Below are 20,221 nucleotides of genomic sequence, written 5' to 3'. Positions count from 1 at the left end.
GACTGCTAAGCCTACACTCACCACCTTATAGCCAGAAAGGCTAAACATAAAACACCATCATGGTTAAAATAAAACATGGAAAATACTTCTGCACATAACTTTTAGCATGAAGACAACATGTTATTGCACAAAAAGGATAAAAAAAGGAAGATAACAAAAAAAATACACATTCTGTGAAGCTCTGCTCCCTAGGCTAAATTGTTTGTAATGTTTGTTCTGAAGACGTGACAGCTGTACACATTTGACAACTGACCATTATAAACTAACAATAATATCAGTATGCAAAACTCTGTTTGACTAAAACTAGTGGAGTTCTTAAATGGTTGACTCTATTAAATTATATTGGCTGAAATTATTGGTTATCAGTTATATTCACTTCTGTCTCCTTAAAATTGACATCTGTGTAAGTGACAAAAAATTCATATTGGTCGGACTCTGATTTGAATTTTGTGAGCACACTAATTTTTTTGTGTAAATAAGTAAAGCCAGTGACCAAATGCAACCCACTTTCAGTCTTGTTTTGTACTTCAGGAATGAGCATGGCTGTGCTTGGATGCTGAACAGATGGCACAGTCACTTTCTGACCTGGCTCACATTGTTGGTAATTGACCAGATCAGTGAGAAGCACTTTATCCAGCTTACACCCCACATTCCCTGGATCAGCTGCCCAGCCTTGCGCAGTCATTGCCCACGGTCAGAAGTCAACCAATCACATCAAGCCAGCATATATATTTCCCTCCCTCTGCATATGTGCACCTAAATCCACCTGCAGAACAAAATCTACCTGTCAGGTGTTTAATAAATCACAACAATATCCACACTTTACATTGCTTAACATGCATTTACTTTCAACAAATAAGTTGTTCGGTCAAAGCTTTTCAGCTTGTTAGCATGTGTCTGTACAATGGCGCAGGTGCGCTACTGCTGAGTAGATAATCCCTTACATTTGTGTCGAGTGTGTGCATCCGAGTGAGTACTGAATCTTACTTTCTGCTCAGACCTGCTGCTAACTTAGAGGCAAGCCATTTTTTCTGCTTGTATACCATTTCTTTTTTATCAAGTCTGGTTAGGATTCATGGGATAAGCTGTAGCAGATTGCAACTGTCTACAATCAGAAAGGGTGAGGCCTTTTTAGACCATCTGGTCAGGAGCTGACTTCATTACCTGAGGACACCACTGCTTAATACCAATCCGTCACACAGAACACCCACTTCGGGCTAAAGAAGGAGGCTTGACTTTTCATCCATGTGGCTAACTAAAAGTGTTTTGAGGTGATGTTACGGAGATGATTTAACAGTTACACAGATACACTAGTCATTCCCATGGTGATGTTTTGGGTGACTGTGGAGAGACAACGGGAGCAAAGGGACCTAGTCTACTCCTAGGCATTGTGGATTTAAGAGAGGAATGCTGTTGGAGTACTTTTTTTCTCTCACTGGACTTGAGTACATGGATTAGAAGAACATGCACGTATCATTCATGTATCAAACAGAACTGCAACACTGCATCCAAGGCAAGTAAACTCACACTTCTTGTTTTCCCAGCTATAGTGTTCATTCATTGCAGTAAAATTAAATGTTAATCCATTATATGACCTGTATTAATTTTTTGCTTTTTACAGAACAGCTTGTTGTGCAAATTGTTATACAGCAGGTGGTGGTTTCATTTTGTCTTGCATTTAGTAAAGAGTACAATGTATTTGGTGACAGCACCCCATGTACATGTACAGTACTGCAATTTCAGAAATGTCTTATTAAAAAAGACTTAATGTCTCATGTTGCTCTATTAGTCTTTCATTGTTCTCTGTGAAGGTTTCATGAGGTGGTGTCGATTGTGACAGGTCCGAAGTGTTAGCATGGCTGTCTCTGAAGACATCTGCAGCACCAAAGATGTCACATTGCAGCCACCCACCTGTCCAGCTGAGAGCCCCTGTCCCAACCTGAAACGGAAGCAGCTCATGTGGCAGAATGCCGTGCGTCACATTATAGACCAGCGAGATATCCATGAAGATGTCCAAAATGCTTCTACGCACAAAATAGTAGTCACTGATTCCTACATTGATGACATTAACCGCCAGATCCGCAACAAGGCCACACGGGGCAACATTGGGCACTACAAACGCCGTTCATCAGCTACCCGTGTCCACCCTGTTCGAGAGCGTGAATCAACGGCCACACAGAAATCCACAGACTCCATGAGTGATGGTGACTTCATCAGTTGGGGCACCACAGTGCGAGGTGTCTTCCTCCCAACCCTCCACCACACATTTAAATCCCCCGACCTGGAGCGCCTGTACCAGCAGCACTCCTTGGCTCAGCGCCGCACCTCCCTGGTGGTCACCAATGTCATCGATATACTCACCAAGCTCCACATACTCTTCATCTACCTGGCCATGGCTCCTGAAATGGTAGACTGCTTGCGAGGCTGGTTGGCTGGGCTGTTCATGGCCATCGGTGCACTTTTGTGTTTTCTGGTCCTGACTTGCAAGGGGGCCATGTCTCCAGAGTACCTCCACTATGCAGGTTTGGCCAGCTGGTTGTCTCAGACTGTGCAGGCTCTGGGTGGGTTGGTTTATGGACTGGAGAAGGACCAGTCTTGGTATGTACTCTTCACACTCTTTGCCACTTACACATTGCTACCTCTGCCTCTGCTGTGGTCCATCTGCACCGGCTGTCTCACCGTATCCCTGCACCTGCTGGTTGAGGCCCTTGGAAACTACAATGAATCTGCCATTGTCAGTAAGGTAGTGAGACCTCTTTTTTGTTCTGTCCCCTTAGCCAACCAAGGAGATTTGTATACCCTGACATATTAGTATGTTTTTACACTTTTAATAAAACAAAGGTGCCCAGAAAGGGATCTTTGGAGTGAGGCCGTAGAAGAACCACTTCTGGTTCCCTAAAGAATGTTTGTTTCTTTAAGCGTTTTTGAAAATGAGATGTGGATTTTTTTTTTCCTCCTAGAACTGTACATCTAATTGAAGAACATTTAGGAACCCTTATGTTTAAGATCATAGACTTTATTTTAATAGCCTTTATTTTAAAAGGTTAGGGAATCAGTAGATGAGCTAGGTTATGCATGTGGATCACTAAGCCTATATATACATCTGCTTGCGGATAGCTCTGCTTCCCTAGTCGTTAAAGCACTGGGCTCTGTGCCCTGAAGCAGGAAACCCTTTCTTACAGCTTGTATCTTAATCTCTTTACCTTTTAGATCTATGGCTAAGAGGATATAGATCCAATACATCCAATGAGTAAAAAGCTTTTGTACAGTCCCATATATTTATGCAGGTATTCCTATAGCAAAGCCCTTCTCTTCAAACTTCTTAATGCTAATTGCCATCATTAAGTACAGCCTAAAATCTATATTATCATATATTATGTAAACATGAATCTTACTTAAAGGAATAGCTTACTCACATTTGATATAAAATAAAGTATATGATGAGAGTTTTCAGAAATTCAACCAACGTTGACCTCCATAGCTCAAAAACAAACTAGAGCTAACACACACCAGAGATGCAGTAAGATTCTTAAATATTGCACCTTTATCCTAGTTTCAGCTGTGTTTGAAGAGCTTGCTCATGGGACATCACGGATTGACAGAAACTTTTTTAAGATCTTTTGTTTTCACCTTTCTATGTAAACTTGCATCATCCTTGTCTATGATATATTTGTTTCAGCTGCTAGCCAAAGGTCTATTGTATCTGGGGATGAACACTGCAGGACTGTTCATCCATTACCTGTCAGATCGCACTCAGAGACAAGCCTTCCTTGAGACACGGCGCTGCATTGAGGGGAGGGTCAAATTGGAGCGAGAAAATCAGAGACAGGTCAGAAGACATTGATTTAGATATGTGTTAATGATTTGATTATATTAACATTCATTCAAAGGGCATTATTATCAAAGTGAAAACTAATTTTCCTCGCTTTTTTAAATAGAAGAGTTGGATGGGTGTATGTAAATGTTAAAGTTTCAAAATGTTCCATTCACTCTGCAGTCTATACAGTTCACACATGGAAACTAAGCTGCAAAAACTGCATGTTTTAAATTCAAAGTTTTGTGTAATGTGTAAAAACAAGCATATTTACTTACTATATATCCACCTATTCAAGCTACGGCTGGTTAGCCCTGCACATTAACACTGAAGTTACAAGAAATATTTTAGCCCAATCTGCTTTTTGAATGAAGCACAATACAGGGCAAATTGTATCATAATGAAGTTTATTTATACACCGATCAGGCGTAACACTATGACAACCTCCTTGTTTCTACGTTCATTGTCTATTTTATCAGCTCCACTTACAATATAGGTGCACTTTGTAGTTCTACAATTACAGACTGTAGTCCATCTGTTTCTCTGCATACTTTGTTAGCCCCCTTTTACCCTGTTCTTCAGTGGTCAGGACATGGACCCTCACAGAGCAGGTGCTATTTGGGTGGTGGATCATTCTCAGCACTGCAGTAACACTGACGTGGTGGTGGTGTGTTAGTGTGTGTTGTGCTGGTACGAGTGTATCAGACACAGTAGTATTGCTGGAGTTTTAAACACTGTGTCCACTCACTGTCCACTCTGTTAGATGCACCTGCATTGTCAGTCCACCCTGTAGATGTAAAGCCAGAGACGATAGCTTATCTCTTGCTGTATAGTATGAGCAAATCATTCTCTAGTCCTTCATCAGTGGTCACAGGACGCTGCCCACAGGACGCTGTTGACTGGATATTTTTGGTTAATGGACTATTCTCAGTCCAGCAGTGACAATGAGGTGTTTAAAAACTCCAGCAGCACTGCTGTGTCTAATCCACTTAGACCAGCACAACACACACTAACACACCACTTTAGTCAGTGTTACTGCAGTGCTGAGAATGATCCACCACCCAAATAGCACCTGCTCTGTGAGGGCCCATGGGGGTCCTGACCACTGAAGAACATGGTAAAAGGAGGCTAACAAAGTATGCAGAGAAACAGATGGACTACAGTCTGTAATTGTACAACTACAAAGTGCACCTATATAGTAAGTGGAGCTGATAAAATAGAAGTAGAAACAAGGAGGTTGTCATAGTGTTACGCCTGATCAGTGTATATATCAGTCTTAAAAGTGTGGGGAACAAAAACAGCCTGTTTAATTTATTTAAAAGCTCACAAATGTTATGCGGACAAAAATAAAATACAAGAAGAATGTAGGTTATGGGCCCATCTTAAGAGGTCTTGATACATAATATAGTCATCAGTACATGGACACTAGAACCTGTTCTTGATTTACTTGTATTAATTGTAAATTGTAAGGAGAATTTTCTAATTTACACATAATTTATACAGTACTCTGAGTGACTTTGTTTACATCTTTGGGAACATTTGCTTATATCCCATGAACCATTTTAAAAAATCATTGGAATTCCACTTTAAAGCTGGTTCCCAACTTGCCAAATTTTTCATACTGTGCTAATATGTGGAATGTCACTAGTCATACAAAATGTATGAGTATTTTGTAATTTCATGGCAGGAGCGCTTGGTAATGTCTATTCTACCTCGTTTCATTGCCTTGGAGATGATAGCTGACATGAGTGCAATGGGGGATGACTTACTACCTCAGCAATTCCACAAAATCTACATCCACCAGTACAAAAATGTCAGGTAGTCACACTACACCTGTCTTGCTGTATAAACGTTCCATTCACCACTACTGTCAGGTCTCATGTTTCCGCAACAGGTAGATGACATGATCTAATATTTTGTTTCTTTCTCGCCTCATTCAGTATCCTGTTTGCTGATATAAAAGGCTTCACCACGCTCTCAATGACAATGTCTGCTCAGGACCTCGTACGTACGCTGAATGAGTTGTTCGGTCGCTTTGATCGCCTTGCAGAGGTGAGGGAGGACAGAGATGTACTCTAGCTGATTTAAACAGTGTGCAATCTGTCACAAGCCACAAAAGAACTCTTGTTCTAATTTAATTATGGTCATACAGCTAGGCTCTATTGAAACACTTAGGAATTAAGTACTTATATTTCAGTATGTACATTTTTTGTACCAGAAAGTCATTACATAAGGGAAAATGGGGGAAACCACCCCTTAAGAATAAAGTCCTTTCACATAGCATGTACAAAAACTAAAAAGCGAATGTATTGTTTTCTCCTTTCCCTGCACCCCCATCATATACTTTGAACAACATTTCTTAATATAAATGTATATATCAGATATAAATTAGATCATCTAATAGAATAAATTAGAATTAATTGGGCCATAGCTCTTCAGGAAATATGTAGAGATTAGACTGTAGAGAGTGATTGTCAATCACTTGCTGCTCTTACTTAAGAAAGACAAGTAAGAGAATTTAAAATATGCATTGGCATTTAAATGGCCAGCTAATCAATGGTGATTCATTAAAAGGATGCAATTTAATAGACCAACGTTTTTTTTAATTTAATCGAGTAATCATTGCTTTTATATTGTCATTTAGACATTTATTTTTAGTTGTGTCATATGTTTATACAGTGTGACATATGTACTGAAAATGTCTGTGCTGAAATCTCAGGAGCACCACTGCATGAGGATAAAGATTTTGGGGGACTGTTATTACTGTGTTTCTGGAGTACCAGAGCCCCAGAGAGCCCATGCTCGCTGCTGTGTGGAGATGGGTCTGGCCATGATCAACACCATACGGTATGTGTGTGTAATTATGAAAAGGATTTTTAATCTTGTCAGACCAGCTGTCCCACTGGCACATTTCACATTGGTTTTATAGCATCACTGATTCTCAGTTCTTTTAGTGAGGAAGATGCATTTTTTGCAACAAAGCTAGAGATTGGCCTAAATAGCAAGCTGCAGTGTGGACCATTCCTTCCCTCATCAAACCACCCTGTAAATTTATAGAACAAACAGTTTGTCTTGCACTCTCAGGCATTGCTTGCTCTATTGTTTTGGTATATAGATTCGTTTCCACCATCTTTGTTGGTGACATTTCATATCTTCTATTCTAGTGATTTTGGGTGCCATATATCATTAGCTCATTACTGAATGCCCATATGTCATTAGCTGAGGTTGTGCTGAATCTGGAGATATAGCTACGATACTTGATGGGGATATACAGAGCTGTAAAAAAGTATTTGCCCCTTTCTTATTTTTTCAATTGTTGGATATTTGTTACATTACTTGTTTCAGATATTTAGAAAAAAAATAACATAAAATAAAGACAACCTGAGCAAACACAAAACACAGATTTTAAATCATCATTTCCTTTATTGGAGGTTATGCAACACCAACTGGCCTAATGTGAAAAAAATAATTGCCCCCTTAGATGCTCAATCAACCAAATAACCAAATTAGGTTGATAATTGAGTAGACTGGAAAGGTTTACAAAGCTATTTCGAAGGCTCTAGTACTCTAGCAAACCAAATGAAGTGGTGAATCTGCCCAAAAGTAGCCATTCTGCCAAAATTCCTCCAAGACCACAGCAACAAATCATCCAGGAAGTCTCAGAAGAACCCAGGCAAACATGTCTAAGGAAATGCAGATAAGGTTAGTGTTCATGATTCCACCTTTAGAAAAAGACTGAGCAAAAATACTGTCCACAGGGAGATGCAAGGTGAAAGCCACTAACCAAGAAGAACATGGAATACTGTTCTGTGGACTGATGGAACTTCTTGGAAGACAGAGGTCCCCTTACATCTGGTGTAAAGCTAACACAGCATTCCATAATAAGAACATCATACCAATAGTCAAACACACTGACAGTAATGTGATAGTGTGAGGATGTTTTGCTGCTTTAGGGCCTGGGCAACTGGACAGAACCATGAATTCTGCTCTCTACCAAAAAATCCTCCAAGAGAATGTCTGTTAATCAGTCGTTGATGTGAAGCTCAAGCACAGTTAGATTATGCAGCAAGATCTGAAGCACTAGAGCAAGTCCACCTTTAAATGACTCAAAATAAGCAAAATTTAGGTTTTGGGAGTGGTCTAGTTAAAGAAAAAAAAAATGATCATTTCAGTGTTTCCATGTGTGCTCCTCTTATTATATTCCATTTTGTATGAGGATCAGAAACCGTTTAGTGTAAAAACAAATGCCGAAATAGAGGAAATCAGGAGTGAGCAAATACTTTTCACAGCACTGTAGCTACAGTACTATAAAACAAAAATGACAACACAGTTTTAATGTTGAAAGGATTAATCTTTATACACTCTCCCTGACTTTCTCAGATATGTTCGCAACGAGTTAAAGCGAGATGTGGACATGCGCATTGGAATCCACTCTGGCTCAGTACTCTGTGGGGTTTTGGGTCTGCAGAAGTGGCAATTTGATGTGTGGTCCTGGGATGTTGATGTTGCCAACATGCTGGAGGCAGGAGGAATCCCTGGGTGAGTACACTTGTTTAAACAGATAGTGACAAAAAAAGAAAAAGACAACTGTGTGTAGTTCGGGGCCCCACCCTGTTGCCATGCAGTCACAGCTGTCCACAGTATGGACAGGGAAACCCTGTTGGCCAGTTAGGTTCAGCACCATGGAAAATTCTCAACTGTCTTAGAGGGCTTGGCAGTTTTATGTTGCAGGTGGAGGATAACCGTCCTACCGCCACAAAATGTAAGGGCTAAGCAAACGGCAAAGCACCTGAACGTTTTTAGGTCATCACAGATTAAAAACAAACATTTGAAGCTTGTGGAAACATTCTATATTCTTTATTTGAAGCTTGTAACAGAATATATTAACATATACGTGCATACATATATAGCGGTTTTACCTTGACGCTTTCAGTGAAGAGAGTGTAGAGCTGCTACCGCTGTTTTCCATTTCTAACAACTGACTGAAACCTATGCTTGCTTTGCTTGTATTCACAGTCAGTGACGCATCTAGGACTTCCAGAAGGACTGACATTTTTTTTCTTACAATATTGGTCCAGCCCAATGGAAATCAAAACTTGATTACATGATTCCTCTGTCAGTTCCTAAATATATTAGTGGTTTATCTGACACGTTAGGCTTTCAATACAGTGCCTTTTATGAAGGCCTAGAAGACCCTGAGGGTTTCACCAGTGTTACAGACCTATCAGTGCTGATTTTGAGAATAGGGCAGGAGTTCTGCCTCCAGATAACCATCGTTCAGAGGATTAGCTTTTGCTCACTAGTTAGCTTTCACTCACAAGGTCAGTGTTTCCCAACCCAGTCCTCAGGGGGCCCACAGACGGTCCACACTTTTGCTCCAACCTAACTCACAACCTAAGCATGAAGGGAAAATATGGAACAACTGGGGGGCCCTGAGGAGTGCATTGGAAAACACTGCACTAAGTTACTCAGACTGGAAGAGAGTATTCTGGCAAAGTACATGTAGAAAATGTTGGAGAAGTGTTCATAGGGTTGACTTTGAACATGTGTATTGTGTGCTCACAAGACTAGAATTAACCTAAGTAGAAAAGAGTTAGCTTTCCTATGGCTTTAAAGTTATGAAAAATGTTTCACCAGGCGAATTCATATCTCCCGGGCCACCCTGGACTGTTTGGAGGGAGTGTATGAGACGGAGGAAGGTCGTGGCCATGAGCGTAACGAGTTCCTGCGCAAACATAAGATCGATACATTCCTCATCTGCCACACACCACAGGAGGACATGGAGCCCCCTAAGGCCCGGAGACCCAGTCGGGAGGAGACATCCTGGAGTGCTGAGCTACCCTTCGACAACATCATTGGCATGAACTGTGTAGGTTTGCTCTCCCCACATTGATTTCAATATGTTTTTCTCTCCTCATTTGAAATGACATTCTTTCCTCACGACTGGTGTCAGGTTATTCAGAAAACAATTATTTGACAACAGTGAAAAGTATTGAATGACCACTCTCTAACACATCTGGTTCAATTTAGGTGATATGGTGGGTGATATCTGATGGGTCATTAAACTGTTGAGTTCTGCGGTCCTCCAGGTGTGAAAATGAAAAAACACTGCTTTGTTGAAGACCAATGAATGTTAACTAGTTAAAATGTTTTGTTAATGTGTCAGTTACTAAAACCTTACATGAATTTGTTTTCTCGTTGCTGTTGAGAAATTAGGCAAGATAGGCTTAATACAGAGTAATCTTTTATGTGTTCCTGTCATGTCCCTATGCGGCAGATCTTAGCCACTTTCACCAATGGCTCCTTGGTGCAACTACCTAATCCGATCGCTGCTCAGTGCTCCGGTTCCCGAGAGATCAACAAGAGGATCAAGCAAGCCATTGAAGTCCGCAGCAGTGAACGCATGCAGAAAGAACACATCACTCCCCTAACGCTGGTCTTTAAGGACAGTAATGTAGAGGAAAAGGTACGGATAAAAGAAGCCTGGATTTCTGCTAATAGTCTTGATGACAAATCCAAATTTTTCAGTGTTTTGAGCTATTACACATTGACTCACCTGGGACCTGACGTTATGCATTTTTGTGAAAAAAATTGACATTTTCTTCTATTTATTTCTTGCTCCAAATAGTTCTTTGGTTTATTTATGAACTTTGACCCATTTTTTTCTAAATTGCATCTTAAATATTTGGTTTAGACTTGTGTCACAAAAGTCAGAGTCAGATCAGGTCATTTTTCAGTTTACAAAATATATATTTTTTAGCTAAGTTTTATGTCTTGCAACCCTATGAATAACAGAGAAAATTGATTAATTCTTGACCACGACACAGAGTTCCTGAAGCATTATAAATATACATTTAGAAATCACGTTTTCTATTTTATTGTTCACTGCTTCCTTGTATTGTGTTAATCAAACACCTCATGACCAAAAAGTTATTATACCACGATGGGCACATAGCAAATCTGTCTTGCTTATTTGTTAATGTTAAGACAAAAATGAGACATTCTGTAGAAACTAATGCACAAAAATTTAATTTATCATGACAGTGAGTTGGTGTAGAAAAACCCTGTTTTTGTTACATTACGTCAGCCTAATCTGTTGTGAGCATTGCGAGCAGCTTCAGATATTCATGTGCCATACATCAAAAAATCTAACACTAATTGTCGAAGCGCAACATGGCACATATTCTAGAGGTTAAGCCTAGTTTTAGAGTAAAATATCTTTTTTTTAAGCTCTTTCAGTGTATTCTTCTTTATTCTATATTGTGTGTTCATAAGCTTGCCTTAAGTGCGTGTTGTTGTCTTTCAGTTTTCACAAATGAGAGATGAGATGTTCAAGTCCAATGTGGTCTGCTCCTTTCTCGTACTGCTCCTCAACATGACTGCCCAGTGTCTCATGCCTGCACCACAGTGAGCAATCACTCAATATTAATAACTTACTCTTAACATTATGTTCATAAAATGTCTGAGATGAATTACCAGTGATTCTAATGTGTCCTAGATCATGTGTGCCGTATTGTGCTTTATCACACTTGATACTACTTAGCTAACCAGCCCTTAATGATTGAAACAGCTACATTAGGGGAAGGAAAAGTCCAATCTGTGCACAATAGTAACTCTCCAGAACTGAAAACATTCAATAAAATAACCAATAATAAGTTTTTTTTTTTTCTTATTTTTTTTCTTTTGTATTTCTGTCACTCAGGATCAGCCCTATGGTGATCCAGTTCTTAATGTTCTTTGTGGCCTACTCACTGCTGTTGCTGGTCACTTTGGCTGAGGAGTTCAAGAGGTCACCAGCGTGTCTTCAGCACCTGTGCTGCTGGATCCATGAGACCAAGAGTATCCGCAATCTGCTCACACTCACCGCAATCGCCATCAACTTTGGGGTGGCATCTTCAGACATTGTGAGTGCATGGTGTTTGTAGTGAAGTTGATGCTGAAGTTTATTTATGTAACCTCAGATAATCAGACATGAGACCAACATGATCAACCATTATATCAGACATGTATTATAAGCTTTTCAAAAGTCCCCTGAACCATTGCTCTTTAAAAAAAAATGGACTTGGTTTATGTTGGCCAGATAGTTTATGACTGATGACTAACTATTGTGCGTTTTTTTCTGTCTGTTTTGATCTTTCAGTTGTGGTGCAGCACAGTTGAAGCAGAGGCTTCAAAGATCAATAAGAGCTCAGAACAGCAAGGAGCTCAGGGGCCAGTCAACATCTGCACCTATCCAGAGGTTTACTTCAGCACCATCATTGCACTAAATACACTTTAAGCAGGTGGCCTATGTACTCTAAATTGCCAGTTTATTAAGTGCACTTTCTGTTGCGTCACCATCTGTTGCTGCACAGTTTATCAACCACACTTTATCCCACTAATCAATGGACGGTTGTTACTGTAGGACCACTGTTGACTGAGTGTTATTTGGGTGGTGGACAATTCTCAGCAATGATACCATTTACCAGAGTTTCTACATGTCTTGTAAAACCTTGAAAATGTGGAAATTTTCCAGTCATGGAAGCACCCAGAAAATGTTTAAGAAAAGGCAGGATTAAACTCTAATAGGGGTAAAATCTTTTTAGAGAGGGAGGTGGGCTATGTTTAAATACTATAATTATCTATTTAAATTCTGGATGTTAATTTTATTGTATGTTAGTTTGAGTATAAAAAAGGCAGCTATGCTCTCCATAAGTCCATAAGAGCAGCAAAACGCGATGCTAAAGTGGAGAACCAGTTCAACACCACCAACACGAGAAGCCTGTGGGAGGGGTTAAAAACAATAACGGACTTTAAGAGGGAAACTCTTTCCGTGAGTAACATCAGCACTGTTCTTCCAGATGAGCTGAATGCTTTCTATGCCCGTTTCAAGGCAAATCACACCGCGCTCGCGGAAGGAGTCCGTGCCCCGCTACCGCCGCTTTCCGCGTGCTTCAAACTGGCCACCATTGTGCCAGTTCCAAAGTCAGCCAGGGTTAATACTCTAAATGACTGGCGCCCGGTTGCTATGACCTCCATCATAAGCAAGTAATTTGAGAAACTAGTCAGAGACTTTATCCGCTCCTCACTATCTGCCACTCTGGACCCACTGCAGTTTGCTTACAGATGGAACAGATCCACTGATGACGCAATAGCCCTGACTCTACACACTGCCCTCTCCAATCTGGACAAAAAGAACACGTATGTGAGAATGCGGTTTGTGGACTACAGCGCATCATTCAACACCATCATGCACTCAAGGCTCAACATTAAGCTTCGGGATCTGGGTGTGAACAGTTCTCTGTGCAGGTGGATCCTGAACTTCCTGACAGGCCGACGCCTGGTGGTAAGGATGGGCAACATCACCTCCTCCTCAGTGACCCTTAACACTGGGGCTACACATGTACTGTGGAGAGCATTCTAACAGGCTCCATCACCACCTGGTATGGAAACTGCACTGCCATTGAGCAGAAAGCTCTGCAGAGGGTGGTGCAGACAGCCCAGCACATCACCAGGGTCCAGGTCCCAAACCTCTTGGATTTATACACCAGCTGCTGCCTGAGGAAGACCAGGAGGATTCTAAATGACTCCACCCACCCAAGCCACTGTCTGTTCTCACAGCTGCTGAGCTGGAGGAGGTACAGAAGCATAAAGTCCAGAACCAGCCGGTTCCAAGACAGTTTTTTCCCCCAGGCCATCAGGCAGCTGAACAGCCAGTAGTGCGGGTGTATCGGTCTATAGGCCTCTCACTGCACCTCTGAGTCATCGTCTCCATGGACAATCTACACTTTATCCACATCTCATCAGACTCACTCTGGTCTTCTGCACCTTCAATCTAGCAAATCTGTACTTACACATATAGATTGACGTCTTGTACATCTTCTATCCATATCTTGTATAATCTGGAAGATTTCTATATCAATATTTTATTTCCTGTGTACAAGCATCCCATTTATTTATCTACCTCAGACTAACTGGACATACAGAATGTGTACAACAGTACATTTCATAGTTTTATTACATAACTTATCACTGTACAACTTTACATTGGAATAGTGCAATACTAGTGTATATTGTGTATATGTGTATATTCACAGTTGGTGTATACATATATATTTATATTTCTTTTTTCTTCTTAGATATATATATATATATATATATATATATATATATATGTATTTAAATTCTATAAGGGTGCTACGTACCTAAGATTTTCACTCACTTTCCACCTGTGTAAATGTGATGTGATAATAAACGTGATTTGATTTGATTTTGATTTGATTATTTGTGTTTTGTTATCAGTAAAGTGCCATTAAGGACTGTATTGTTGACTTTTATTTTAAAGCTGAAAGTAGTTCTAATATGACCTTCTATGGTAAACAGCTGTGATGTATCATGGAAAATCATGGAAAATGTCCTGGAAAATTATTTCCTAAAAAGAGTGGGAACCCTGATTGGTTGTCCTGAGTTAGCATGTATTGCATCTGTGTGAGTGTATCAGACACAGCAGCGCTGCTGGGGTTTTTAAATGCCTAACTGTCACTGCTGCGTTGAGAATAGTCCACCAACCAAAAATATTCAGCCAACAGTGGTCCTGTGGTCAGAAACGGGATGGCAATATGATGAAATGTTATAGTTCTCATGATAAATTAAGTCACTATATGCTTTTCTGCATATATTGTGGATATCATCAGTACTTCTAGAACACAGAGCAAACTGCATGTATCATCATCCAAAAAAATAATGCTGGATGATAACAGAAAAAAGAGATCTGAATAGCTGGGGTCAATCCAGAGGCCCCGGCTACATTACACATTTTGGCCGCTCAAAATGAGAACCTTTTTCCCTTATAACAAACCACCTGCCCAAGTAAACTTTAATACATTCACAAGTACATTCACATTAATAACATAGTTACTAATTTTCTCTCCTCCTCCTGCCCCAGCGCAAAATGCAGGGCTTGTTTGGTCAGACACAAAATTAACTACATCAATGCAGATTTTACAATAGTTCCCCAGCAGTAACCACCATGATGTGATGGTGATATTCTTGTTAATGTTATATGACTGTTTTTTTTGTTGCTAATGCATGTTTGTTAATTGTGTGTGTGTGTGTGTGTGTGTATATATATATATATATATATATATATATATATATATATATATATATATATATATAGATATATATAGATATATATAGATATGAGAGAGATGTTTTGGTCACAAGGTTCATTGGCCAGTGCACATTTTTATATCCATCCCTGATAGTAGGTGTACCTGATAAAATGGCCAATGGTAATAATAAACTGTCAATTTAGTGTAAGTTCAAAAACAGTTGAGTGCAAGTTTGCGTCCGCCTTAGATTACCTGTAAATAGTTCAAAATCTCCTTTAATAACTATTCAAGGTATTAAACTTGAATATGTAAAATTAGGTGTCCAGTCACATAGGTATCTGTGGCGAGAAAAAAGAACTATGCCTAGAGGAGCAGAACACCATTGCCACAGTAAAACATGGTAAAGGATCACTATTGTTTTAGGGATGTATGGCTGCATCAGGGACTGAAGTTCTGCAGAAGGTGGAAGGAAGAATGAAATGCAGGCCATTATCAACAGATTTTAGAGCAAAACCTCCTACCATCAGTCCCAAAGCTCAGAATGAAGCGTGGATGGATCCTGCAACAAGACAGTGATGCAAAGCATAAGGCAAAGTCAGGCAAAGCATAAGGCAAAGTTCAAAGAATCTGGAGAAATCTCTGTATGCTAGTGACCAAAACCAGTAGCGGCTGGCTGTGAACAGACACAATTCTGTAGTGGAAATTCCTGCATGGGCTCAGGAACACTTCTAAAAACCATTGTCTGTGAAATAGTTTGTTGCTGCATCCACAAATACAAGAAAAACTCTACCATGCAAAGAAGAAACCATTTCATTGAGTTCATTAAAATAACTTTCTTTGTCTTACTCCTTAAGTAAGTGGATACAAACACTCAACTGTATGTAGAACTGAAGACCAGGCAGAAATATGTACTGTTTTAAGTATGGCAAAGAAATGTTACATAATTATAGTTTATGTGTAGTGAAGCATACTTCATATGCAGTCTGGCAAATGTGCAACAACTAACTGTGATATATTTTTGCAGTTCTTTATTCTGAGTGGGGTGGTGGCTATGGTGACATGTGCCGTGTTCCTGAGGCTGAGTTGCCTTTTGAAGCTTGCAATGCTGATGCTGGTCATTGCTGTTTACACATACCTTATCGAAGTGGCCTTCCATGTGCTCTTTATTCGTGAACACCAAAATGGACAAATTCAAAGGTAAAGCTTTTTACGCTTCGTTTTCCAATGGAATGGTTTTTATTGCATCATCAAAAATGTATACTTTTTTTATTTTATCAATGACAGGTAATTTTAAATTTGTCTATTCATTTTCACAAATTACATAACAGAATGAGCAGCTCTAAAACAGGGTGCTGTTATACACATACAATTGCTTTCTTTCAGGTTATCTCTATGTAAGTTGAAACTGTGTTGATTTTATTCTTCTTTTGACCTAATTCCGTTCTTCTGGAACAAACTTACCTAGGTCTCAGTACTTGAGAAGAAAAGGCATCTCTGTGTTGTTGATGGCCATGTTCGTTGTTGTAGTACTTTACAACAGCAGAAAGGTGCGGTATTATCACTTTTCAATTAGATTAATATTTCTTCACATTCCTTAAGCCTATAAAGCTATATACACCAACATCACTTGCTCTGAATCCTATGTCCATGTTGTTATATGCTATACACAGTGATATATGCATTGCATAAGGCTTTATTACTTCCTGGTAGATGGCCTGGAAAACACATTTTAACATTACAGTAAAGACTTAAAGTAAGGTTACATAATGTTTATATGTTTATAACAACATTGTAGACTTCTTCCGGGAGCTGTTACAGTAAACTTGTAATTACCATGCCATGATATTTTATTCAAATTTGTGTCAAGCACTAATAGGCCCATTTTAATGGTTTTCCCTCAGTTAGAGACGACTGCCCGACTGGATTTCCTGTGGCGCCTACAAGCTAGACAGGAAGTGGAGGACATGAAGGAGCTGAGAGAACATAATGAGTGTCTGCTTTACAACATTCTCCCTGCTCATGTTGCCAGGCACTTCCTTGAAAGAGATAGGAATGATGAGGTACCTGGCTGCAAATCTGTCTCACAAATCAATAGATCACCTAACAAATGTTGCATTAGCCATCTTAAGACACATGGACAACCCAATTTTTTGGTATTACGGCCACAGATGGCTTAGAACCACACCAAGAACATGCTTACTGAACATATAACATTCTCTGCCCTTGGATATTCATGATTGTGTCTTAAATTTTTGATATTTGTGGCCCAGCATAAATTCAAGTTTGTTTCTCTCCGTATTGCTCTGGTTGCCAGGACCTATATTCTCAGTCTTATGAGAAAGTGGGGGTGATGTTTGCCTCTATCCCGGGTTTCACTGACTACTATGAGCAGAAGGAGTTGATTAATCAAGATGTGGAGTGTCTGCGCTTGCTTAATGAGATCATTGCCGATTTCGATGAGGTAAGCAGTTGGTCCAAAACATTTTCCCAGAAGTTCCCATTTTGAGGGTCACATGTGCAGATGAAATTTGTAAGCAGCGTTCTGTAAACAGATTCTAAATAACCTTTTCTTTCTTAGCTTTTGGGTGAGCCTTACTTCCACGACATTGAGAAAATCAAAACTGTAGGCAGTTGTTACATGGCTGCCTCTGGACTTTCTCCTGATAAACAGGTAAGCAGCTCCATTTTCTCAGAAAATTTGCAACAGCACCTCATTTTCTCATAGTTTGCATGTTTGGGCTCTCAATATTGTGCACATGTGCCTAGTATACACAGATAATACCTTTTTTCATTTAATATGTACTTAAGATGGGTTGTCATTATTACTGCATATTTAAAAGGTTGTGTTTGTGTTTAAGGAGCGAGAGGATGAATGGGCTCATCTCTGTGAGTTAGTACTTTTTGCTTTGGCCATGCAAGAAACACTAAAAGAAATAAACAAGCGCACATACAGCAACTTCAGACTACGAGTTGGTAAGAATGTAGAGAACTGATCTTAATACGATAACATACATGCTTTTAAATGGTGTCACAACAGATTGGTGGTTACAGTGAATCATTTGAATTAGTTTATTCCCCTGGTGACTACAAATACACTCAGCTGTCCAAGTTCAGACAAGTGCACAACATGCTAATTGGCTTAAAATGGATATCAGTTTGACCTTAAAGAAATTGGATTGGACAGTTAAGATGTTACACTAATATGCTGTGAAGCTGTGAGCTCCTGGAGATTTCTGATACTGTAGCTACAGCCCACATTTCATAAATCATTTTCTTTCAGATCTATTATTTTACATAAAGAGTGAAAAATACTGAAATTGACTTCATTCAAATATCAATTTAATATCAATTAGAAATTCAAAAAGCTTTATGGTATGTTTTGTTCCCACTGATGTAACAATGCACAATTGCATGAAAACAAAATATGTACCAGTAAACATCATCTTTTCAGAATACAGTACAGGGTACATAAGCAAACTGCTTAAATAATTTTTCTCAGCAATGTATCTTTTCACTAGTAAATATACCAAATTACATTAAAAATAAATACAGCCATACATTAATACAGTAAAAAAGTAAAAAGAATTCCTAGTTTTCAAAAAAGTAATTGATATCTTGTAAGCTGGGTAAAGAAAAATAAAGAGTTTCAGATATCTCCTCACAGCGCCCAGCCATTGCATGGATTTCTTAATTTTCATCACTAGCACACCTGATATAATGTATTAAGTATTGGATGATAACTATAATTAGCACTGTGTCAGTGTAAAGAGAGATTTGCTGATAGTTAAACAAGCATCTCAACATAGGTAAAATCTCTACTTAAAATATTGATGTTATTTGTATTTAATATTAATATTTTTTCTGGGCAATTAAATGGTTACTGCCCAACTAAAAGCTCTTAAAAGTTATTTTCTCAGGCAGCTAAAACTTTTGAACAGTACTGTACATTTATACCTACAATTACGGTCTGTAGTCTGCTATTAAAAAAAATTGTTGAAATTTAATTTGGATGGTAGCACTTTATTTTGATGATCTGCTGTAGGTGCTCTACAGATGCCCACGTTGTCTTCAACTTATGTTTAACATAATTATTAATACCTATTAAATCTAATTATTCTCTAACCCTAAATCTAACACTCTTTTCTTTAAACTGACACCTTAAGTTAACAATTATTATTATTATTTTAACAATTAAGGCGTTTGCAAAAAAGCAATGTAAATGAAGTGTGACCATCTGGACTATTTATGCTGGGTTAACTTATACATTAAAATCAACTTCTTTGCCAGTGGGACTTGGCAAGAAGGATAATAAGAGCACAAGATCAATGACATGATGATAAAAATTTCTTCAGTCTCATGAAACTCAAATGCTTCATGCAGGCATTGCCCATGGACCAGTAGTGGCAGGAGTCATCGGTGCCACCAAGCCGCAGTATGATATCTGGGGAATGACAGTCAATCTGGCTAGTCGGATGGACAGCACTGGGGTGAGCGGGAGCATCCAGGTCTCAGAGAGCACCAGCCACATCCTGGCTGACCGCGGCTTCGTTCTGGAGCTCCGGGGTGACATCTATGTCAAAGGGGTGAGTGAGCGGCAAGGAGGTGTCCGCACGTACTTTGTGAGCAGCAGGGAGCAGAGGTCCAGTCATGCTGAGAGGACGACCACTAGGAGGCTCTCTCTGGGAAGAAACACTTTGGCTGCAGTGGTCTTTGGTTTGGTGCAGGCACGCAAGAGGGAGACACTGCGTGAGGCTAACGGAGTCTTTCATCTAATGGAGATGACATGAAGTCAAATGGAAACCCAGATGTCACAAGTTTGTCCAATAGGACAGTTCCAGCAGTGTGACACACTGCTAAGAGTTATTGCTTCACAAGATTTTGAAATGAACTCTATATATCTCGCAAGTTTATGAATTGAAGTGTGTTGCTGGTACAGTATCACAGCCTCCTTAGGACTTAAAGGGAACTTATGTTTGTTGGTTACAGTGTTTTTCAGAACCTTCTGAAATTGGAGTATTTAACACCAACCCCCTCCCTCAACTACAACTATTCCTAATGAAATTTTGATGCACAAATCTAGAATACAAATCTATAATTCTAGTTAAAATTTGTGCAAGTCAGGCCAATAGGGCTGAGTTGTTTCGGCAGCTCCTCTCTGTGCCATTATTTTGTACAGAAAGCGTGGTGAAAGTGTATACACCAATAGCAAATATTGGGCTGTGTGATATAAGAGATGTTATTACATCCCATTGTTGGCAATAGGTCATTTGTGCCATGTATTTCAAAATTTTAAATAAATGTTACATGAGTTGAA

At 39.4% G+C, this 20,221-nt stretch overlaps 1 protein-coding gene across 2 annotated transcripts; it reads left to right on the top strand.

The window, feature by feature from the left end:
• The first annotated feature begins 66 nt into the window (after positions 1-66).
• Positions 67-20,221, top strand: si:ch211-132f19.7 (adenylate cyclase type 8). 2 transcript variants are annotated; one of them, XM_036563695.1, is made up of 19 exons: positions 67-1,513; positions 1,841-2,743; positions 3,680-3,829; positions 5,502-5,632; positions 5,755-5,866; positions 6,534-6,661; positions 8,195-8,353; positions 9,452-9,683; positions 10,092-10,280; positions 11,121-11,221; positions 11,517-11,718; positions 11,955-12,053; positions 15,932-16,104; positions 16,373-16,454; positions 16,809-16,967; positions 17,222-17,368; positions 17,486-17,578; positions 17,766-17,880; positions 19,288-19,694. In XM_036563695.1, exons 2-19 carry the CDS (start codon positions 1,856-1,858, stop codon positions 19,692-19,694), a joined length of 3,567 nt encoding a protein of 1,188 aa, XP_036419588.1. In that variant the 5' UTR covers positions 67-1,513; positions 1,841-1,855. The 2 variants fall into 2 exon arrangements, with proteins under 2 accessions (XP_036419588.1, XP_036419589.1); XM_036563696.1 differs by lacking the exon at positions 67-1,513 and having other exon boundaries at positions 1,856-2,743; positions 19,288-20,221.

This window comes from Colossoma macropomum, unplaced genomic scaffold (genome assembly GCF_904425465.1).
Source record: "Colossoma macropomum unplaced genomic scaffold, Colossoma_macropomum, whole genome shotgun sequence".
Taxonomy (NCBI): Eukaryota; Metazoa; Chordata; class Actinopteri; order Characiformes; family Serrasalmidae; genus Colossoma; species Colossoma macropomum.
The sequence above is the reverse complement of the archived record's forward strand: the minus strand, read 5'-3'. Positions and strand labels throughout refer to the sequence as shown.